This window comes from Culex pipiens, chromosome 3 (genome assembly GCF_016801865.2).
Source record: "Culex pipiens pallens isolate TS chromosome 3, TS_CPP_V2, whole genome shotgun sequence".
Lineage (NCBI taxonomy): Eukaryota > Metazoa > Arthropoda > Insecta > Diptera > Culicidae > Culex > Culex pipiens.
In genome coordinates, this window is record NC_068939.1 from 257,091 (window position 1) to 281,331 (window position 24,241).

Sequence of the window (24,241 nt, forward strand, 5' to 3'; positions counted from 1 at the left end):
GTTTTTTCAGGATTTTAATGTTTTATTACAGAGAACACAAACCCAATTAAGATTTGCTAGTAATTGCAAAGGATTATTAACCGAAAAATCTGATTTAAAATCAAGTTAAGCAACCAATGTGACTGTTTTTTATTGTCGTACAATCTTCTTATGAATGTACAAAATGATGGCACTATTTTATTTGTTGTTTGAATTCACTGATTATTTTTTCCTATTTATCTTTTAAATTTTCGAAAAATTGAATGCTGTTTCGCAAATGACCCGGAGCAAACACGGGGCTGCTTGGTCGTTCTGGGCTTATATGGCCACCTTGTACTTTGAAGTCATCAGTTGCATTAGTTCTGAAATTTAAAAACAGGTTCAGTGAGCAAAGATAAATACAATTTTTTGAACTTGTCAACTTACTTAAGTTCCTCACGAATCTGTTTCGATAAGCTACGAGCTGTTATGCTATGGCCAGGTGCCATCGGAACAAATGTTGGCCGATTGTACGCTTCCAGATTTAAGCGACGGATTTCACGGATTTCTTCTGCTGCAATAATGCTATTGGTACTGCTGTACATCCGGCGGTTTTTGTTGGCAACCTGAAAAAATAATGTTAAAAAAATACAATATTTTAGTATTACAATAGTATCACTTGTGTGAGTTCTCGTGACACGTCTTATCATTTTAGACATACCTGAGGCATCCCACTTCGTGATTCTTGGTCATCATGAAGCATATCAGAAGATTGTCGAATGAAATCCTATGAAATAAAAATATGAGAATGAAATAATATTTTTCCATGATATTTGTCTAAACAAAGATGTTCTGTTCATGTATTGGAATTGTGTGTTCAAGCTTTTAGTAACCATTGTTGTGCCGTGTTGTTGTGAAAATCTGTGCGAGTATTTCTCGATATGTGCTCATGGTGTTAAATAATAATTGTACTGTATTTTGAATGATTCGTTTTGATTTTGAAGAACAACATACATTCAAGAGAAGATATTATTCAGTTACCTTTCGAAGCTTGACCTAGGCATATATTTATATTAATGGCAAAACCGTGTTTATTGATGAATCACATGGGTTGCGTGAAATTAAAAAATAAAATTAAAGTATCTTTTTCTACGGTTTGCAAACTGAAGATAATGCAAACTTAATAGATGCTCACATTTTACTATTTCAATAGATTGACATTTCAATTAAAAAAAAAAGCTACATTCCATTAAAATAGTGGCATATGACATAGAAAATCAGCCTTACCGTTGGTTTCATAATTGGTTTCAATGTTGTGTTGGTTCCTTGGTTATTACCACTGTAACATTTTGCAAGTTCTTTTACTGATGGCAGTACGTCCATGACTTCTTTCTCAATTATGAACTCATGTGCAGGAACGTTACGATTCGCTGGAAAATCTATATGTAACGATGAATGCATTTGGTTGGATGTCTGTGAAAGAAATTGATGTTTTAGTTGAGAAAATGTTCACATATCCATGTCTGTCTTACATGAACAGGATGTTCCCGAATTTCAGAGGAGGACTTTGATAAGGCAGCTGACGTGGAGAGGTTGCTCGTTGAACCAGTAAATGGTTTTTTGGGAGAGAAAAATTTAATAGTATCTGGTGATAGTTGTTTGATCTGCACGTAGCGTGGTTTCAATAAATGGCTTCGATCAATGGTAGGGCTTGGCGATTTGATATCCTGTTGATCAGCTACTGATGAAAGCAAACCTGTTTGAGGAAGTATTTCCAATATTTCTTCCGAAACAACGGCACATTCCGAGTAAGCTGTGTTGACATTATGGTTATCATTTGAGTTAACTTCAACGTGTCCAGATAAATGTTTGTCTGGAGTTGGAGGAGGGGTTTCAGTTGGTACTACTACACCCTGTATGGCATCACCTTGAATAAGCTTAGTCTCGCCGGTGCCAATTTCATAGATTCTTGTGATATCTGAATCCTCGCTCATCGTTAAGCTTTCATCGGCTCTTGACTGGATGCTTTGCTCCGACAATGATTCCAATGAGTGTGGAGTAATTGGCTCACTTGCCGGAATAAGGTAAACTTCGTGCGCAGGAGTGCTTAAATATTCCAATTTTGTTCCTTTTTGCAATATGGGATCCGTAGGAGCTACTTGTACTGGACGGCCAGCTGAGAATATGTCTTCAGTTTTGTTTGTGGGTATTACATTTCCACAGCTGCTTGATTTGACAAACGGAAACACACCGGTTTGCAGACTTGTTTTACTTGTATGGCTAGGACTTACTACTGGACTAGTTCTTTGTGAAGCATTAGGCTGTTTTTGTGATAATAGAAGAGACTGTAAAATAAATTTGTTGTTAGAGATTGAAGAAAATTTAAATCGAAGCTTGGTATTTTCATTGTAAAAAATTATTGAGGGAATATTTTTAAAATGTGAAAAGATTTCGTGTCAGCATGAAATAATGCGTAAAGAAGTGAGAATTTACTTGTTTTCAAGTGTAATTCTAGAGTTTTTTTTTAAGTTCCAGCACACAAATTTCATTTTTTTGCTTTTTGGCACCCAAAAAGCAAAAAAATAATATATAAAATAATTGGACCTTTAAGCAAAAAAAAACCTTAGAATTCTATCCTTCTACATAAATAGAAGAAAAATTACATACTAAGTGGTAATATCACACCACCAGATCTTACATTCAACTTTTTTCACTGTGTTGGTAAACCTATAAGTGTTTTTACATGTAGTACTAGAAGCTAATGAAAACGAAAAATAAATGCGCAAAAAATACTTTGTTTCTTGGCGTTAAAGAAATCTCTCGCAAAATTATACTAAATAAAGAATACTTTGTAAATATCTCGTAAATTTTTTTTGTAAAGTGATGAGAACTAAGACGCGTAAGTATCCGAAATTTTCTAATGCTCTTGAAGAAGAAAGAATCACTTTTATTTTATGCGGCTTTATTTATAGCAAAACAAACGGTCGATACTCATAAAACTTATGGTTTAGGTACTGCAAACGTCCCTGATGTACGATAATTTTAATTTAGTAATGACTTTTGAGTACAATTCGTTGCTGTCATGCTATCAATTTATTTTTCAATTAGTTGTACAAGACAGCAGGTTAGCAATGATTTGATAATGTGGTTAGTATTATCAGAATATAACTTTTGTTACCTTCCTTCTGAACTGAAAAGCAAATTTATGCGTGAAATTGTTGCATTGCACTTCCGATAAGTTAGTAAAAGTACACAAATGTAAATTATCGAATATCACTATGCGTATGACTATATATATATATTCTAAATTGATGAATAGAATACCATCACCTCTTTCAAATTAGCTAAAAGCTAAGCAAGTTAACAAATGATGATAAAAGTAGAACATTTAAACGATATTTATGTTATTTATTTTTTTAGTTTAGAACACTTACCATTTGTAAATTTATTCTGAAAGAGGGATTTGGGTAACATTCACAGTAGATAGGTCTACAGTTGATTACGATCAATGTGAATTTGTAAATTGTACTTCTAATAATACTAAACACATTCTTAACCATAGTTTGACGTTTTATTTTTGGTATATTTTATAAATACATACTTCTACTTTTTTATTGCCAAATATCCCCTCATTAGTTCCCTCGCTACATTAATTACTTATATTTGACCTACCGCTACCACTTCTATAAACCAAAGGTCTTGTTTTATCATTTTTCTGACTTGCACTGCGCCGCAATGTTGGTAAATCTGTGAAGATAGTTTCTACCATAACATTAGGACCATCTCGATTCATGGAAAGATTTTTTGAATGAGTTTTGTTTGTTTCATTTTTGGAGACATTTTCAGTATTAGTCGATATACAAAAAGACTCATCAAATATAGGATTTAACACAAACTGTCTGGTGGAAACATTTCTAGCCCGAAAACTGTCTCTTTTAAAATTGTTGTGCAACATTTCTTGTTCAAATTGTGCAATTATGTTTGCGGGAATGTCATTGTCGCTATCTGCGTTCGAAGATGCTTTGGTTATGTAGCCAAGATCTACGGAAGCAGGTCGTGGTGATTGTTTATTCGACAATGAGGCCAGAGATGAAGTTTCTGTACTGCTTGTACAAGGCATATGACTAGTGTGGAGAAACTTTTCCATAATATATGAATTTGCAGAAAGGTAGAATTTTTGTTGACTCACTTTCTCATCATCCGTACTGTGCGATATCTTAGTTTGGTTTTCGGTACCCAACTTACGAGATCCCGTTGCACGTTTTGCATCGTTGATGTAATAATCTCGACCATAACTGAAATTCAATATTTTTAATTACTAGTTAATGCGGTATCGGAAATATTATGTATACCGTTCATTATGGATTTGATTGCCTCCACGTTCCGATAGTAAAGATTGATCCTGCACATCAGTTTTATCGTCTTCACTTAAAATCGGTTGATTTTCAATTGGCACATCCTTATCCTTGTTAGTTAAACGATCGAAATCTAGCAGATTAGAGCTACGATTAGATTCTGATAACCTTTTCTGCAAAATATCTGGAGAGTAAGGATTGTTAGGAATCGGTGAAGCGTTGCGCCATTTCAAAATGTCACGCTCCGCAATGGATCCTAAAATAAATTAATAATTATTCAATCTATGTGAATAAACTGTTAAAGATTTGTACTCTCACCTGGGATGAGATTTTCATCGATCGATTGAATGTTGTCATTGTTGGTACTATCGGTATCATTCTCTTGGATGGGCGACGGAAGTGGTTCTAAAATTTGTGATAGGTCTGATGGGTCAGTTTCTAGAGAAATTAATTCATTTTCTGAGGCACCAAGTTTTTGTAGATCAGACTTGTCATTAGTTTTTGAAGCTAGATTAGTGGTGCTGTTGTTAGGCAAGTTGTAATCCTCTTGTGTAGAAATTGTTAGTAAGTGCTGTGTATCAACTGAAAGTGGTTTAGAATTCTTTTCACCCTCTATTTGCTCGATAAGTTCCAATGGAGGCGGAGGAAGTTCGTCATAATTAGGGTCTTCTGATTCTTTAGTAGGATTTTCACAGGAGTCTTCTTTGTTAGGACGCGTTTTCTTATCGGTAGTTAGTGTGGCACATGGTTCTACACATGCTGTGTATTCTAAAGAAATCGCATTTTTAACAGCATGTTCGCCAACGCTCGGGCTCACCATTATCACATCACATACTGAAGTATGTTCCAAATTTTCAATTGCCAAGTTTCCAACGTCTTCCGCAAGAAAATGTTCCTCCTCTACGTAATCGATATTACATATACTATGATTGCTGATCTCAGTTTTTATTTCCATTTTTTCTTCTGGAAAGGGCTTGCTTTTTGGTTCTGTTGGTGTTTTAAATTCGCATGCCTCTAATTGTTCATTTACTGTACATAATTCGTCCTGAAAGAACTCAAGAGCATCAATGTTTTCCGAAATTTCAAGCATAGGATCTGATTCGTGTTCTGATGAATCTGGCGTTTTGGTTGGATGAAGAATGCCTTTCAGCTCTTCACAATACTGCCTCATCTGCTGTGTCACCATAGCGATTGGAGTGGATTGTACAGAAGATGCCTCCGAGCCTAAGTTTAAAAGAACATCATCTATCTCATAAATAGAATTGCTTTTGTAATCGGTTCCAGTATGTTGAAGTGCATTTGCGACCAACAACTCATTCGAGAGATGAATGTCCTTCTTTAAATCTTGCTCTTCAGGACTAGATACTCTGTCGATTGAACCGGCAATAGCCTCTGTGGAAGTGTCTTCTGGACTAGATGGCTCAGTTGTATCTTCAATGTCGTCTATTGTATTAAAGAAGGCATAGTTGAAACTATCCCCAGCAGGAGACAACCCTTTGTAACACTCCTGCAACTCGTCGTGCAAACAGTTTGGTTCAGCCGTAGCGGCCGTTTTAAGATCATCTGAACCGTCGTCCATCATTACTGTGACTTCTGTATTTTCTTGTTTTATATGGTCTGCTGGCAATGTTTCATTGTTTATTTCTTGTTCAAGAATAATATTAAAATTATTTGAATCAAGACTTTTTCCATTATCTTTATCGATAACAACAATTTCATCTGTTTTGCTTTCTGGTGAAACCGTGTTGATAGACGATTTTGTTTCATTCTTACTTTTTGAAACTGGTTTGTCATTTTTTATGTCGGTAGTGTTATCAGTATAGAATGCTGTCTTGAGAGTGTGATCAATTGATACTTCTGCTTCGTTTGGTTGGGTTGAGATCTCTTGCGTAGCGTCCAGCTTGATGGGTTTCTGTTGCAAAATTGTTTTATCAACAGGCTCAACACTTTGTTCTATTGATTGTGACCCAGCAGTACCGTCAACTGTAGAAGTTTTATTTAATGATTCCATTTCATTTGAAGTACTGAGATGCTCTTTCTTTAAAGCCATATTTTGTCTTGTATGATGCAGATCATCTGGTTGGATCGTCATGGTATCATCAAATATGATTTGACTTTCTTCTACGATATTGATTAAAGGTGGTTGATTATTAATAGACAACTTTACGTCAGTTTTCCCGAACTGCGTATTTTCTTGAAGTATCTTGGAGGAATTTGGCCTAACATTTATGTCAGCTGTTTTGAAGTCTGCATCTATGTGCTCTTGCTTTACTTCAGTTCGCAATATAATTTGCTCTGATGCAGTCAGAATATCTTGATTAGTTTCCATCTTTTTATGCCCTTGGTTTGAATCAATCAAATTTTGATCTTTTGTTATGTGGAGTTTTTCTGTTGGGTCAGTTATTTCTGTTAGCTCTGTAGAAGAACTACTTTGCCCTTGCTTCGAAGTATCTATTGTGCCTTGTTCTACAAACAACTCTGGAGTTGTTGGGGGTGTATGATGTTTTGATTCTGAGTTATTTTGAGGTGGCTCATTTATGTCACTTTTGTTTAATTTATGTTCATTCGCTGAATTGGACTGCGTAGAACAAACTATTGTTGAGGCATCGAAATCCTGTTCTTCCTCTGAAATTGATGTTAGATGTGGTTTCATGGATTGCTCAAATATTTCCGTAATCGTCATTGCTATCGGGTGGGGTGAAAGCGGTTGCGTAAGGTTCAGAGAATTTGGAGGAATAATAGTTTCGCTGTTTAGTTTTATGCTAGCCGGGGTTGTGCTCTCGGGATAGGTGTTTGGCATAATATTTAAAATTTCTACGGGTGCACTAATTTGTTGATTATTATTAGTTTTATCTATGACTATAGGTAGTTCTAAGTTGCGGATATATTCGTTGTTAGTATATTTGAATGTGTGGTCGTTGTAAGTGTGTTCTGTGTAAAAGTGTTAAATAAGTGTTAGTATAAAGTAGCGGGTGCATCTGTTCTCTCTTGTACAATATGCGCGAGAATTATTGCATGAATATCACAAGAGAAAACATTAGCTTGGATTTTACAAATTTCAATGCTTCCTAAAATTAAACATCCCTCCCTCAAAACCCAAAATATATGCTTACCTAATGGCACTTCTATTGGCACTTCTTTTCTGCCATATTCTGTGGTTTGGTTATCTGTGTTGATTGCTCTGAAAGTAAATATAAATATGTTCATGAAATCCGTGTATACAATTATCACTATTGCAAAACAATTATATTGAAAGGATGCAAAGCACTAGCCAAAGCAGAACGCAAAGCAAATATAGTTTAACAATGTTTTTACTTACCGTGCCACACCAATAGGATACATCACGTTACCATCGTTATCTCGTTGCTTCGGAGCATTGTGAATACGTTCTTGCATCAATTTAACATCATCAGTTTCCACCGCATCTGGTTTAGCGTTTTTTGTATCATTTATTTCTTCACCAAGAAGTGTTGCATTGGCGGCTTCAACATTATCTGAATTTTGTTCAATACTGATCAAATCAGTTAGAAGTCCATCAGGAGATGCTGAGCCAAGCAACGTTTCCGTCAACAGAAGGCTGTTTTTTGCTTCAGAAAGTGTTGGTTCATTCGAAGGTATTGAGTTTATCGATATTAAACTATCTTGAATTGCGTCGTCCAGGGTTGTTTGGGTCACGTTTGTATCGCCACTCTCATTATTATTGATATCAGAATCATAATCTTCACCATCAGCCTCAGAGAGATCACTAACGTCATCCACTATCTGATCACCAATCAAAGCTTTTACATCCTCGGTAGGTGATGGCACTAACATTGCTATCGCAGATTCCGTAGTTTTCAGCTGTCGTTTTCTGAATAGCCAATTTTCCTCCCACGATGTACCTTCAGTGATGTTTGACTTCAGAGATACAAGATCGTCCTCAGGACCAGATCCAGAACCGTTGGTATCTGAAAGATCTGGCAATGGTACAGTGTGTCTTTGGATATAATCACTCAAATAGGATTCGTCCGACTCTGACAATGATCTTTGAAGCAGATCATCTTGTGAATGTATCTCATTTGTCTGTTGAATAAACTTTTTTTTAGCACATTGAGATGTGATTATATCACCATACTTACATTCAGTGACATTTGCCTGATGTTAACTTCATTCAACGAGCCGATACCTAAATTGCAGCAAAAGTTCAAAAAAATCAAAGGAAATTCTTCTTAAGCAAAAAACTTTATGCATTTTGTTAAAAAAAATAGCGTAGCAGAGCTGTTAAAGCTGTCGCGCCAGCCATTTGAAATGCACGAGCAAACAAGAACCACTTCCAAAAGCATTGGAGACACTCAAATCATACCCACAAAAGGTCTAGGTAATTTGAGGTGTAACTTACAAATCACTGCGTAACTATAATTGCATTACTTTTGCATACAACGCTTCCAGCACCAACACACAAACGAAACCGAAAAGAAATTCACAAACCATTAAGAAAAACATACCGTCTGTAAACTGTTTCTACACACATTTAATGCAATTATTAGTTTCCTGATGTGTGTGACCTATTCCTACATCTTGTTTTATTTTAAATCAGAAAGTAAAAGCTTACAATGTTTCCCTCAAAGATCGAAATTATAAATAGTATTTCGCAAAGTACATAACACAAATGTGTATAACACATGGGGCCAAAGTTTGTCTTGGCGCTTTCTGTGTAGCTTTAAAAATACTCAAAAAAGATTCGACAATATTTTCATTTGTAAGTTGTTTTTTTTTGTAGATAAACAGATTAGTAAGCCTTATTTAGTGTAAACATTATGAATGAAAAAAAATCAGCACCATCACATCCATATATTCAAGTTGTGCCAAGCAAGAAGTAAATCAAACCTTTTGAAGAAGATTGTTAAGTTACCTTCAATCCAAATTATATTATGGTCGCCAACTAAATATTTAATATGTTTTCGATGAAACCTATAAACTCTCTGTCTAGTGTCTACGTAGAAGCAAAGACAAGTTAGTATAATTTAAAAAAAACAAAAAGTAACCAATTACATCTGACTATTCTATTTTAGTATCTACATTTGTTAACGTGGACATAACATGACGACTGACAACAATGTTAATAAATTGGATGGTAACTTACCAGAAACATTGTTATGATTAATATCCAATGATGAATCTTTAGCCAGTGCTGATCCCGTCGTCACCGCAGCGGTCGTAGGAGGGACAGCATCCAGACAGGGTTGTTCGGATTTTCTTCCGACGTCTTCAAAATTTTTCGGATTGCGATAATCTTCAACCACCTGTGACAAAATATTCACTTATTACAAATATGGACAAAAACGCCAGTATCGATTTTTTATGTGAAAAATGGTTTCGAAAAATTAATTAAAAATTTGGAACATAAAGAATCATGTTTTCTGTTATCAGCAAGAAAGATAAAAGATATCAAGTGTTTTTTTCTCGGGTAAAACTGTTATACCACTTTGACGGAGCGAATTGAAAAAAGTGTCCGTTGCACTATGAGGTAGAATAGGAACTGAAGGTATCTTGTAATATCGAAGTTCTTTCTTTCGTACACAAGACGGACGCTGTCGAACAAATTGAATTGTGGAGACAAGGAGTGGAGGCAAGAGGACAGGCAGTATATATTTCGAATGTGGCCATACAGAAACCATAGGAGTGAAGTTTTTGTATGTTTCATTTATCAGGGGATGGTCAATTTTCACTTTACAGTGACAATAATTAGTAAGTTTAAAATCTATTTAGGCCGTTGCAAATATTTTTTGAAGTTTATGTCCCTCGACTGTGACCAAAGTCAAGGGGGGGAAGGGGAACGAAAATTTTATTTTTGCCAGAATTTTTTTTGCTGTGCTAAACACCGAGCCACGTAGCCCAGTGGTAACGCTTCCGCCTCGTAAGCGGTAGATCGGGGTTCAAATCCCGGCTCGGACCAACACAACTGGTGATCTTTTCCCTTCTGGAATCGATTGCTTAGTAAAGGGAAGGTAGTGTATCGTCACAAACTGGACCTTATCACGACACCTTAGGGAGGCGACCTATGGAATGTTAACATTAACCTTAACATTTTAACATTAAGTTGAGAATGAAACTGCCACTGAATCCGCTTTGTAAATGCCGGCCCCGATACTCTTCAAGGGTGTTCCCCTCAGGAACTGGGAAAGATTTACTTTTTACTTAAACATTGTAATTTTATAAAAAATCAAAATATTTTTTAACAAGCTTAAATAATAAAAATAAATAATAACTTTAAATTAAATTTGTGCTAAGAGATTAATATGAAAAAAAGATACATCTGATTCTTGCTTACCTTATTGAGTACGGCAGTTGCCAAAAGTTGCTCATATTTTTTAGGACTAAAATATGGCAGATGCTCTTCCGGTCGCAATGGCAACCCACTCTGGTTGAGCATTTCCGGTAACTTGGTGACTTCATCTATAACACGCTGCACCAGCTTACGAAGTTCGAAATGTTTATCGCTTGGGCTGTCCGGCACCTTCTGTCCTTCGCACAATGGAAGATCTGAAGAAAAAAATGGTAGTAATTAGTTGTCTTGTTTATGAAATTAGAAATCGTTACGTGCATTTTAAATGTGCGGAAAACTCTTTAAAAGCTCAAGTGCAAAAGATGATGTTTGAAAGTAAAGAAAGTTTAGAACTGATTTCAAAGGACACAGCAGAAAAAAAAACAACTGTCGATGAGGTTAACCAATTTTAACACATTTTTTCTTAAGCGGTTAACCCCCTGCTAATATTGATTGAAACAAATAAATTCATATTTATTATTGGCAAATTTCACATTTTCGACATAAATTGATGTAAAATCTCACATACATACGAGAAACTTTCAGCAAATATGTGTAGCAAAAATGGGATTGTGATTTAATTTTTCATCGACATTTCAAAAAAATATTTCTTAATTTACTTCGTTGAAATTCATTCGCGTTTCATTCAACTCTCAAAAGCATTTACGCTACATTGAAGCTGTCGAACGGTTATTTTGAGGAAGGAAGTGTTTGGCATGATTATACTCCGCATTTAACGGCACGGTTCATGTGCCTTGATTTGAAAACATTTACTATATTGTCAGCTTAACCAAAAATGCATGGCTGATAAAAAAAGGTGACATACGGGTTATATTTCAATTGCTTTTTTTGGAGTATTTTTTGTTTCGCCGCAGAACACTGATTCAATTAAGCATTTTTAAAGCCAAATTAATGTTGCTAAATGCTAAATGCAAAACATCAAAAAGGGAAGAAAAATGCTAAGTTAAACGATAGCAACGCTGTATTCTTAAGCTAGGCTAAGTCTGTTTGCTAGTGTGGTTGTAGCTTTTCGGAAAATTGTTTAAATATAACCAAAACTATTTTCCAAATTCAGACAGATTCATGCTTCCGAAGTCGAAATTTGAATTCAGTTGGCCGAGCACAGTAAAAAAAAAACATTATAATACCACAGCTTTCTTGAACCAGTTCATTTTTATAAGATAAAACCTCATATCATAAAAGAGGTAATATCGTTAAGTTTTAACACTTTCTAAATTTCCACAATATTTTATTGTGGTAAAGCTTTCGTTTCCTTTGCGGAAGCTCCGGAGTTCAATCCTCGGTTTGTTTAGAATTGTATAACCTTTTTGTCGTGACAATATCTTGCAACAAAAAACTGCAAGACCGATGGGCTGCCCAGTGATTTTTTTTTGTTGTAATTTATAAGGATGCAATTTAATGTACAGCCTGATTTGCAAGGTACTAAGCAATATTCTCAGTGTATTTTTAATGTCAATTGGAATTAATGTTTTATAATTTATACGAGAGCTTACCTAGAACAACTTGAATCAAGTGTGCCGCAAGATAGGTCATGAGGGCTGCAATCATGTACCAGGCCGAAGCACTACACCACGTAATTTCAACAAACATTTTGAAATTGTTCACTTCCACTCGTTTCTTGCTTGTATGTACAATGCAATTTTTTTTGCTATTTGTAATAAAAATTAAAGTTTGTGATTATTAAAAATACTGTCAAACATCAGGAACACCTTATGCGTTTTTTAATATATTTATATGTTATCATCAACTGAAAATTTATGACACACTGTTTTTTTGTAACTTGTCGCATCTTTAAAAATCGTCCTGTAAGGCATACACAACACTCGATGCACATGTTATCACGTCTTCACTTTCAACGCAGAAGGTGCTCCATAACAGCTAATCACAGTTGAAAATCACTCACGCGAGTCAAGATCAACGACGGGGATTGCCCAACTGGAAACCACAACAGCCACAAAACGATTCAACGTTTATCACCAAAAGTATTGATTCATCGAAAAAGAGAGACGATTTTTTCGCAAACCCACCGGCGAGAGCTTTATTGAGCCTGAATCCGTTCGCACTCCGTTCAGAACTGGCGAGGCGCGAGTTTTGTTGAACTTGCCGCAGTTGGCTCAAAAGCTTTTTGCTTGTTTATATCTCTGTCGAGATATGAGCAAAGGCTTTACTGCGGTCGCGAGCGGCAGGTTAATGATAATAGTGACTGGGAAAAAAGAAGGAAAAAAAACTCGCTGATGTAGCCCGTCTGACCTCAAAGAGGGTGCCCGGCATGGGTGAGGAAGTTCGTGGCTGAGCCTTTAGAAGGCAAACAAGCTTATTCGTACAGTACAGAACAGAATCTCTTAATTGAGTGACGCATTGGATACTTGGCACCATCCAGTCATTGATGCCGAATCCAAAATGTTGTCCCTTATATAACAGCGGCGCATCAAGGTTTCAGAGGTCGCTCAGATTAGGGCCATAACTGGTTTTACTTTTGAAGGTAAAATTCAAGGACACCGCTTATCAGGTGCATTACGTATGATTGCAATAATTTATTTGATTTAAATGAAACATAATTTCTGGCATAAAGCTTAAGAGTACAAGAGCACCTTTTATCAAGCAAGCCTTAAACCGTGGATAGAACAGCTATCTTAGATAAAAAACAATAAAATGGAAGTTCTTTTGGTGGGATAATCTGCTCATTTTTGTGCGATCGCATGTGGCGACTGTTCTTATCACTTTGCAGATAGCATCGATATTACTTGCTTATATCAGTAGAAAACAAATATGATTTCTATGACGCATCAATATACCTTATCGCTTACGTAAACGCGAAAAATAAATGAAGGCAAGTTGAATCGACTTTTGTTTCACTAATTTATTCGCTGGAAAATTGATTGTTTCATATAAACTTAATATTGTAAAAAAACTGCTTTCATTTGCACTCATTATTATTTTGTATTTGTGAAATAAATCATGAAATGAGAAACCTAAATATATATTGTGAAATATTTTCTATAGTGCTTAAATGTATTGCAATAACATATACCTATCTAATCGCTACCCGTAGCTGACTAGTTATGAAATGCTTATATTTTTGTTACTTGGTAAAATAACAGTTCAAATAACAGATTTGAATTCACTAATTTCTGCAATATGCTTTTATATAGCGTTTATATAATTTCCATAGATTTGCTAATAAAAAAATGATTCTAAAGCTAAAACACACAAAATTTTAAGAGGAAATTGAGTCGCAAAACACGTGATAAAACTGGGTGCTTGTAATAACAATGATAGTTGGTAAAAGGTGAAGTTCAGCATGCACGTGCTATTTAATGGTGCAATCATTGTGAGCCAGCAACCAGCAATTGTCAATGAGCCAGCAATGTCATCGTGCCTCTCTCGTTCTTACCGGACAACGACTGATGAATTGAGAGCTCTAAATTGTACAGACACCTGCTTAAACGTGAGTGAAACCTGTGGAACACTTTTATATCTGTGGAAGTGAAATGAGTGGAAAATGAATCCATGTGAGTGTTACGGTTGAGTTTCGCCTTTGTGTATACATTTGCGCTTCGCATTGTGGTGAATTAATGTTTCTTCAATATTTGGGAACAAATACTTACAGTTTTCGTTTTTCATCAGCTGGCCTACCGAGACATCATCTAGGGGACCGTTTAACATCGATGATAGTAGCTCTTCTATGAATTCACGCACTTTAACTTTCTGATTAGATGAAATTGAGCAGCTTGAACTTCGACCATCTTCATGATCTGCAAAATGAAAGTTGTGGTGTTAATTTATTTGAATCAAATTCAAAATCATGATTTTACCAGTTGCATCCAATCCAAACAATGTATCATTTTTCAAATCTACCGGTCCTGGGTTTTGCAGACGGATTGTAAGTTGATTTAACAACCATTCTCCTGCTTTCTGCTGGATTGCTCGATTAGAATGACAATTTCGACACTCCCAGATACCGATCGCTGATATCCATTCGCAGCATTTGTTGTCATCATTTCTGCAAACAAGACGTTCACAACCTCGACAAGTTGCAAAACTAGATTTAAAAAAAAACATATTTATTATGGTCATGTATATTTTTCAAATTTAAACAAACCTTGAGTTGTTCCCTTCGTCTATGTTGCCATTACAAATGTGGCATTCAGCATCTGACTTTTTAACATCCGGTCGTCTGCGTTGACTAAGTTTACTGTAAAATAAGAATCATGAGAATGTATGATTGCAACATTTGACTAACGTGAATGGACACTATATAAGAAATGCTTTCTCCTTTTTCAGAATATTGATTTAGGCAATGGAATAAATGGGAAAAACCTGTTCACCACTCGATAACACAAATAGAGGATAAAAGGTTCTGGGTGATTCTACTGGTTCTTGCCATTTCAAATTTGATTTTAATGTTCTGATTTGCTGGAGTGAAAGTTGCATGCCATATAATCACATTTTAAAAATAAAACAAAAAATCAAATCAAATCAAATTATTCGCTCTACAGCATTGCCTTGGCGTTCTCGATTGCGAGATTCCTCCTCGAAACTAGGTGTTCGAAGGCTTGATTGTTGAGGCAATTGCAAACCTCTTTTTACACCTTAGCTTCCATCCATCCCGGGATTCGAACTGACGACCTTTGGATTGTTAGTCCAACTGCCTACCAGCGACCCCACCGAGACAGGACCCAGGGAGACGACTCCTACACCTGGACTGAGCTAACGACCTAACCTTTTTAGGTTAGTCCGGGGCCAACATTTACTTCCCTGTCCGACGGAAGGCGTGATCAGACAAATCTCGTCTCGAAAAATGCCACCGGGACCGTCTGGGATCGAACCCAGGCCGACTGGGTGAGAGGCAATCACGCTTACCCCGTACACCACTGTCCCGGAAACTAAAACATAGTTTCAAAAAATAATTTTAACTTTTAGCAAGAGAAATGAATTTGTGATGTATTTTATATACTTTTTTTTGAACCGGTCATATTTTTTTTGACATCACAACGCATGCCTGACTCGATCAAACGGCTGGGAGAAAGACAACTTATCACAGCACCCAGCTAAAGTTGAAAGGTGGGGCAATACATTATACAAGCCAAATCCAACAGGTCGTGCCTCCATGGATTGTACGACGGTGCGATCGTCTTGAGGCTGCCGAGTCGTTTGACGATTGCTCCACACTTTCCGGCAATCTACTCAACAAGTTTTGTGTGTTGGTAGTGGTTTTAGCATTGGTATTGGTTTTCGTTAGTATATACAACATAAGATGGATCGTTGCAGTAGCAGCAAAAAGTCGACTGACCATTTTAGTCGTGCAGATTAAGTGAACGATTGCATTACGGAACGCTCCGAAATCTGAAATAGTTTTATTTTAAGTGTGTTGATCTGATTCTGAGTTGCAGAAGAATGTACTGATGCACTTTTTGATAAGAATGCTTCTTTCTTCGGTCACGACGAAGACATTAGCTGTGCTAATTGAGCCTCCACCAGCTATTGGTGGAGGCAAATCACAACTACCGCCTGGGAAAGTGCAATCCCCATCTAATATTGGCGTATTTATGTTCCTGTTTATGTTCTGTGCTGTTGAAATCGCATTTATCAAGTTGGTCACGTACGTCATAGTTCCCGTTGGATCCACATCGATCGGAACCCAAACCACCAATAGTGAACAACAAAACACTAGAGGTACGATTGAACCATCGGACGACATTCGCCATTTTACCTGAATGCTGCTCAAGTTTAGATATTCCAACGATCTACAGCTCAGATGCTTATTCTATTATGTTGTGGTTTGTGAAAACAAAACCGTGCGTGTAAAAATCTAGAATGCAAATAAATGACATTTTTGGTACGAAAGTTGTGTTATAATATTTTTATCTAAAACTCCTTGAATACAATCTCAGTCTTAAGCATGTCTGGTCTTTAAAGCCACTTACACCAAAAATCGTAAGGGTCCAATTGAATTGAAAACAAATAAAGAAAAGAAGGAATTGTTTTTGCACAAGCATTAAACAACAGTTATCGAAGACAAAAAAAGCAGTGCTAAAATTCCATTTAAGCGACACAACACGAAAAAAAACCTGAATTAATTAGCAAAGTATGCACACCTATAAGCCAACGTCATCTGCGCAGAAAGCTTGAACTCAAAAGTACACCGGTACGATGCCATGTTGAGAAGCAAAAATAAGTACTTACATGAGAATTCCCAAATTTAATACTTTTTTAGAGCTCATTCCACAAACAAAAAGTTTCTTTAATTGGTAAAACTTGTTTTAAGTAAATATTATTAAATATAAAAATATAATAAAATCACTCATACGGGGAGAGGTATATTTTTTCTAACCACGCAGAACAAAACTTCATGATCAACTGAAAACTGGACTGACGTTTTGCACGGTCGTATTAAAGAATGAATTCGAATTCGAGTCTAGCGCGTCCGCTCAAATACACCCACAAACGTTGTCCAATTTTATGTAAGAGTAAACTGACAGAGGGTCAGTATAGTTTGGTGAAAGAATGAATAAAATATACAGCCGGTGAGAAACACATGGAACACCGAAACATCATAGAAACAATGTAACTTCCGAATTAACGGTCGAGCGGGTAATACTACCACAGGTTTATACGGGAACCCACCTGCAAAGTCCCAACGTACATACGCCGAAGGTGCAGTGAGTCCCGATCGAAGGGCAACATCAAACATCAATTACAAAGTTGTCCAGTACTGTGTCTGGTGCTGTTTCAGCATATTTTTGTAAAGTGGTGACTTATTCATACAAATATCAGCCTCACTCTAAGGTATGCCATAAAATGTTGCTACGATAAGCCTAAACCTGTTACATGATATCTACATATTTGTCATGTTTTGTTCTACACTGACATCGAAGAGTACTTCCCACCGTTCGGGTACAAATTCGCACCTTAATTACTACGTTAGTGTGTTGCTCACTAACACAAAACTAAATGTTCCGGCTTTTACTTCCGTTTGCTTCACAGTTCGTGGATTACGCGAGCAGCAGTTTGTATTTTGTGTCTCCTTCTTTGCATTTCATTCTATACAGTTTATGAGAGAGTCTATAGGAAGAGAGCATAACATTTGATCTACGCATTTCAGCGTACTGTAAGGAAAATGGAAAATGGGGTAATTTTTAAATTGTTAACCATAATTTTTTTTTGTTTTGTCTCTCCTACTTTAAGGATTCGGGGGTATAATAATAATTGTTTTCAGTTTTAAAAATATTACAGCTATGAAAATACGTGGAACTTTAGGAAACAAATTACTTTTGAAAATCCCTTGATATTTATCTTTTTTTATGAGACTTTAGTATTCATAATTTAGAATGAGCGCTACAAATATAAAAATAAACTTGTTTACCTGAAAAACCGATGGCTTTGAACAATAAGATAAACACTTCCAACTGCTCCAATGAGTATTGAGATGCCAACGCCCGGAGAGAATTTTAAATCGGGAAACATTTTGGTTGATTTCCCTTTGCGTTCACTTTTCTTCTAACACAAAATTTACTCAAACATCTTTTTGATGGTATCGATAGTCTAAGAGTTACGCATTTTTAGATTGTTCAAACTATTAAGCCTTAAACATGAAATAAACTTCTTGAATACATTACTAAAGAAAACTTGTTTAGCGTGTGCTCTAGATAAAAAATATGCAGTTTTTAAATATTTTCCAAATTAAAAAAAATATCTACACCAAAAAGAATGATTATTTTTGAATTATTTGATATAGAACTATCTACTATTATGATGCATGATATTTCCATTTGTTGATTCAGGAAAACATTCAACTTTGTATTTTCTTTTTTCTTATTGAAACCAATGTTAATTTACACAGAATATATCACATTATTTGCACTAAAACAGAATTGATTATATTTGAAATATGTTTCATCGTATGTATTCGGTTTCATCACGTTCAAATAGCGGAACCAAGTATCGAGTGTATAGCTTGATAAAAATAAATCTTAGCTTTACAGCACACAGCCTAGCTTGAAACAATACGAACAACTTTTGTGGCACTCGAATCAAATTTTTCAGATAAGAAAGGATAGTCTGAACAATCTAAATTCTGTTAATGATAACACATTTGAACCTATATTTACGCGCGCCAAAATTCACAGAGACTTGTTCAAAATATATTCTTGTTCTTAAATTCATTGGTAACTCAAGCGTATTTCAACAATTTGTTTTTCTCAAAAAGCACTGCCGCTAGTATGAAAGTCACTAAAGAACTGAATGCATGAAGGTAGTATGTCTTATCTCCAAAGCACAAATTAGTTCACGTCTTGTCGCTTCCATCGTCAATTATCACATGGGCGGTAACTCGATTGCTCACAAAAAAAAAACACATTCACATTTTCGATATAGCACTCATTTTTGCAATAACACTCGAACCGATCACATACACATAGTGCAACTTTAGCAAAAACTGTATACAATATTCTTAGCAGTTTAGCTAATCTATCTGCAACATGATAATGTAATGAATTCAAACAAAAACCCTCCACAGCTGAAAGATCAAGACTAACTGTGGAATGATACTTGAGCTATCTTTACGAGGGCTGGCAATCGTCTTACACCACTGAAATTATCTCTAGCCAGACTTGACAAAGTGTCACACCGTGTTCTGCATTTCAAGATCTTTTTAATCAAATTTATCTTCTGGCAAAACACATGTTCAAGTTCAAGATAAGGAAAAGTGTAAATTGGAATGCTACGAGCACGTAAATCGTACAAACTGCGAAAGATGCTCAAATTGGACTAAACATCAGCTGAATTCGGGAGACTGTCCAACCTGTAGAAATTCAACCTCGAGCGACTCTCTCACTGCAGTGAATGTGATTAATACCAAAGATGCCGACGATACCAAATTTTGCGTGACAAGCAGCGAGTTGAAAAAGCCACCAATCTTGCTTTCTCACATTTCTTTTAATGAAACAAAAAACATCTTGTTTTGCATAGATAATGACCCCTCTCCGCGAGCCTGATTAAACCTCAGAGGTTGTCCAATCGACGACGATGGCAAATATCGGTCCTTCGCGACCAAAACACCCACCCGATAACCGGCATTTCAAGACATTGTATAATAGGTTGTCAAAGTCAAGTAGGTTTTGTAGTAGCTTTTTTCACTGTGGCGAAATTGAATGATTGATTTTAGACTCGCTTATATTTGTTGACCCTACTGGATGCAAACATAAAAATTAAAAAAAAATAATAAAAGACAACATTGGAAAAAGAATCAGTGAGCGTTAGCCGGTTTAACAGGAAATTCAAGGAAAAATTGCAGCGATATGAAAATTTTAAAATTTCATTGGAATTGACGTGCAGTCAACTGAACAAAATTCAAAATTGATTTTCCTGCGTTGACAATCATTTTTAAGCATTTTTTAAGCAAATATAATTTTGCATAAATAATGTTTCTTGATTTTTTTTTTTAAAATTCATGATCAAATTAAATCTACTGTTAGTAAGGACGACTTAACCCCATATACTGTGGCCCTCTTAAACCTTGTGATTTCGTCAACGGATCCACAGGCGTGTATCGTTCTTTTTGCGACAAGACTTCGCCTCCCGTGTCTCCTAAGTGTGGAGGTATGGCAAGGGGAGAGGGCACCCGATTACTTATATTTACACTTAGAATTTTTGCGTCCGCCTCTGGATTGTGAGTCTAGTGCGCGGTCCTATCCGGTTGATCCAAAAAAAGCAGACAATCAACTGTTATTATTAGTGTTTAACACTGGAACGCCCAACGCATAAGTTGAACACTTACACAGACGCCCAAGCCTCCCAAAAATGGTGGAACGGTAACTTCAACTCGATGGTTCTCGGGCATTACTCAACCTATCGGAACGATTCTTGTTTCCAGTGATTTGTAAGAATATCTAGATGATCCTAAATTTTGCAGAACTTGATTTGAACAAATCTGTAATTTGTGCGACCGAAAACATCGTTCCACCTTTTTTAAAATGACTGCCTCCGCGGAATTTTTGGCGATTTTTTTTACAAGCGAAAAAAAAAGTTGGAACGATGTTTTTGATCGCAAAAATTAAAGATTTCATCAAATTAAGTTCTGCAAAGTTCTAGAATCATCTAGACATCCTAACAAATCACTGGAAAGAAGAATCATCTTGATTGGTTGAGTTATGCCCGAGAACCATTGAATTGAAGTTACCGTTCCAACTTTTTTGGAGCCTTGGGCGTTGGAATGTTAATGCACTCATAACATCGTTTTCTTTGGAATGCTGTCTGTAATTTAATATTGTTTTTCTTTGTCCCCTTTCTCCTCGACTTTGGTCAAATTTATGGAACCTTCAAATCAAATATTACATTATGTAAAAAAAACTGAAAATATCAATTCATTCTATTGATTCCATTGGAAACAAATATTTATGAAATGTGAAATGTAAAATTTTAACAAATTTTGAAGCATTGGAATTTTTGAATTATGTAAGTTCTCTTATTTTTATAATACCATATTTTAAAGTGTACAATCATTTTCTAATTTGACAATCAAACAATATGTAACAAATACTTCCTTTTGTAATACAATTCAATAAGGAAATTTAGTTTGACCTAACCACTATCCAGAAATCTTATAATTGTGCGAAAGCTATAAGCTTTTGTTGCTATTTGAAGACTTTGAATTACGAGTACCGTGTAAACGGAGAGACTATTGGCAGGCGTAAATAAATGTTTAAGTTTTTTATCAATGGTGCACATGCACACCTAATAAAAGCAAAGCTCATAATCATGAAATAAAAGAGAGTTTTTTTTTGCGCAGATAATAAAAAATAGAAGGGGGCGGATTGCATTCTTATAACATTCATGATTTTGATTTTTAATTGAGATTAAAAGCTGCAAGTACGATCAAAGACAAGTTCTTGCGAAAAAAGCTTAACTTCATGTCGTTTTACTTACCTCAATCTTTCCCGTTTGCTTCTATATTGTTCCTGTTCATTTTTAAGCCGTGTCAAAATCGTGCGATACTCCCTCAACTTTTCATTGAGCTCAGCCAAATTAATCAACATTCTGTTGCACTATATCAACAAAAAGAGTGACTGCTCGATCAGCTGTGGTTGGAAAAGGTAATGGATAAGTTGCTGCAATTTTTACAAATTATCAAGACATTTTCATTTTGTTGTTAATAAAATGTTTTAAATGAAACAAAAAAAAATCACGGCTGTTTTCAGTGCTCCGTTGTTTAGCTGACTTATTTAACATTCCATTGTTAGCTCATGTTTGTCCAAATAACCACATTCACTTGTGAAATTACCCACATTCACTCACGTTCGTCACATTTGTAGTAGCAGTTATTTTATTATTGTGATGTTGTCTGGTAGTAACTGCTACTGTTAATCAAATACTGTTGCATTGGATTTGTGAATCAATGATGACCTTGCCTCAACAGTTGACGATTAGTTTCGTGAAACGAATAAAATACGCGAACCACGAAACACCATGAACAACAAGACGAAATATAAAATGAGGTTAATTGTAGCAATTTCACTTTACAATAGTTTTGTGTACAGTCGTTCTTCGAGTCTTCTTTTCTTATTAATTCGTCTTTCCTTTTGTTGGCTATTTCGATCAACTGCTGTGTAAAGAATAAACTGTGTTTATTTTTTCGTCACTACCAGCAGCAGAACTAGTTCACATTGTTTATATTTTTTTTTGTTGATGAAATTTGTTTTTGCATCGTCACTTTGTACATTTGTTTAAAATTGCCCAAGAACACAATCTAACAACAAAACCATTTTTTTGTTTGTTTTACTTTCCTCGGTTTTACGATTCATTTGCATTTTATCACTAAACCCATGAATTTCACATTTCCCGCGTGATGGAATACCATGATCTTTCTCAGATCGGATACTATCTTGCTGTGGACACTACCGTTTGGATATCAGAACAACAACTGAGCATGCCGCCGAAAGTCTTCCAACAAGCAGTCCATCATCAACAGCGGTCACGTACACAAATACTAACAAAAAGTGACGACGAAACAAGCCAGATAAAAGATATATACTTCCCTCGGTCTCTATAAGTGTCACACGAAACTTAGTGTCCGTAAAATTTGGCCAATTAGCACTAGATTTACGCTGGTTTCAGCAACGGTTTATGTATTGATGTCGACTTTCAGTTTTTAATATGGCGTGGTAAACAGTTTCTTTAAAATTTAGTACGTCTAATGAGTAGAACTTAGACTGGAAAAATGAAGCTTACTTCTAGGTAACGCGAGAGCAGCTCGAAGATTTGTGTACATTTCGTGTCTCGCCTAAACGTGTAATTAGACGAGCAATCGAGAGAAAAATGAAGTAAATCATCGTTGCTCTGCCTCCCTCGAATTTGCCTGTTCATTTCAGCAATTTTGATTAAAATCATGAGAAAGTTTTGTAAGTATTTTTTTTTGTTTTGTTTGATCGAGATGTATAAAGGATTTAGTTTTTTTTTATATAAAAATTGTGTTTTAAAAATATAAAAATATGACAAATTTTTATTTTCTTCATCCGGAGTATATGCAATTCAAATAACAAGGTAAAGCTCGAACCATTTAATCACGGGAAGCTTGAGTATGATAATATCGTGGGAAAAAGCTATCATTAAAACAATACGAGATGACTACTCAATAGGTAAAACTGCTAGCACTAGAAGCATCACCGTTTATTCTATTTTCTCGGCGATGCTTGTTGTTGACATTGCCAAAGGCAAATGACTTTCATAAGTTTCTAATAGAAACTTAATAATATAGATGAACCTATACACCAACCTTATAAAAGTTATGTTTTTCTAATGAACAACTTATTAAAATATGCATGCAAAAAAAAACGTCCAGAAAATAATGAAAACTTTTTGTTTTTGAAATTGGTAACCATGTAATTTTATCGATTCCTTTTTTGGGATTTAATTATCATAAAATGGATTTTTGTATTGCCTTTGGGAAGGTTCCTACAAAGTTTAAGCTAAATTGAGTGTGTTTATGTTTTGACGATCTTACATTTTAAATACTGACAGCGTTATTTGAAAAAATCTACTTATGTCTATTTATGTTCCATTTTTCAAATGATATCTATCTTCTCAAAGTTATGGGTGTTTTAAATTAATTGCCACTTTATTTGAGGACAAATTAACGACTCTCTCAAGAAACATTAACCACGTTTGATGTTGTTCTCCTCATCTTGAGTGTGCATAACGTCTACTGTACTAACAACCCAAAGCCATACATTCGAACACAGCCTTTGCTTTTGTTATAGCTATAGTGGGCAAATAAGGGAGCCATGAAAGGCAATAACGTCAACTCCGTTGTCCCGTAAAAAAACGAAGGAGTGTAAAAATAACTGCATGCAAAACCTGCAGCTGGTCGCGACATTCCTCCAGAAGACGAGCCTGGCCTGGAGAAGCTTGTAATCCGCTCTAGTTTCCAGACTAGACTCTCTGGCGGCCAGGCAATCGTCTGAATGATAAGGAAGACGGGCTTGAGGGTGAATTTGGGTGATTGGGGTGCAATGTTTGTGTAAAGCACGTGAGTTTATGCGGTGCTGGTCAAGAAGGCAAAAGATACATTGGTTAGGAGCGTAAGCTCGGTGAAATCGGATGGGAA

At 35.7% G+C, this 24,241-nt stretch overlaps 1 protein-coding gene across 12 annotated transcripts; it reads right to left on the reverse strand.

Moving 5' to 3' along the window:
* Position 1: 1 nt before the first annotated feature.
* LOC120430981 (uncharacterized) lies at positions 2-22,830 on the reverse strand. Of its 12 annotated transcripts, none has more exons than XM_052709266.1 (20): positions 18,740-19,162; positions 18,005-18,183; positions 14,741-14,833; positions 14,454-14,680; positions 14,247-14,393; positions 14,033-14,116; positions 10,624-10,835; positions 9,436-9,595; positions 8,432-8,478; positions 7,633-8,375; positions 7,427-7,494; positions 4,632-7,244; positions 4,311-4,569; positions 4,148-4,253; positions 1,491-2,303; positions 1,246-1,431; positions 1,000-1,014; positions 680-745; positions 406-584; positions 2-341 (listed from the first exon to the last, which is right to left on the reverse strand). In XM_052709266.1, exons 2-20 carry the CDS (start codon positions 18,103-18,105, stop codon positions 212-214), a joined length of 6,249 nt encoding a protein of 2,082 aa, XP_052565226.1. In that variant the 5' UTR covers positions 18,106-18,183; positions 18,740-19,162; the 3' UTR covers positions 2-211. The 12 variants fall into 12 exon arrangements, with proteins under 12 accessions (XP_052565226.1, XP_052565225.1, XP_052565224.1 ...); XM_052709265.1 differs by having other exon boundaries at positions 18,005-18,223; XM_052709264.1 differs by having other exon boundaries at positions 18,005-18,256.
* Between the last annotated feature and the right edge of the window lie 1,411 nt (positions 22,831-24,241).

Bases quoted from the DNA above. Each gene is read 5' to 3' on its own strand.
- LOC120430981 (XM_052709266.1), bottom strand. From the start codon at position 18,105: ATGTTTCCCGATTTAAAATTCTCTCCGGGCGTTGGCATCTCAATACTC. The intron at 7,495-7,632 runs GTAAGTAAAAAC...ATTTACTTTCAG, and splicing joins TATCCTATTGGTGTGGCACG to AGCAATCAACACAGATAACC. The intron at 585-679 runs GTATGTCTAAAA...TTATTTTTTCAG, and splicing joins CACGAAGTGGGATGCCTCAG to GTTGCCAACAAAAACCGCCG.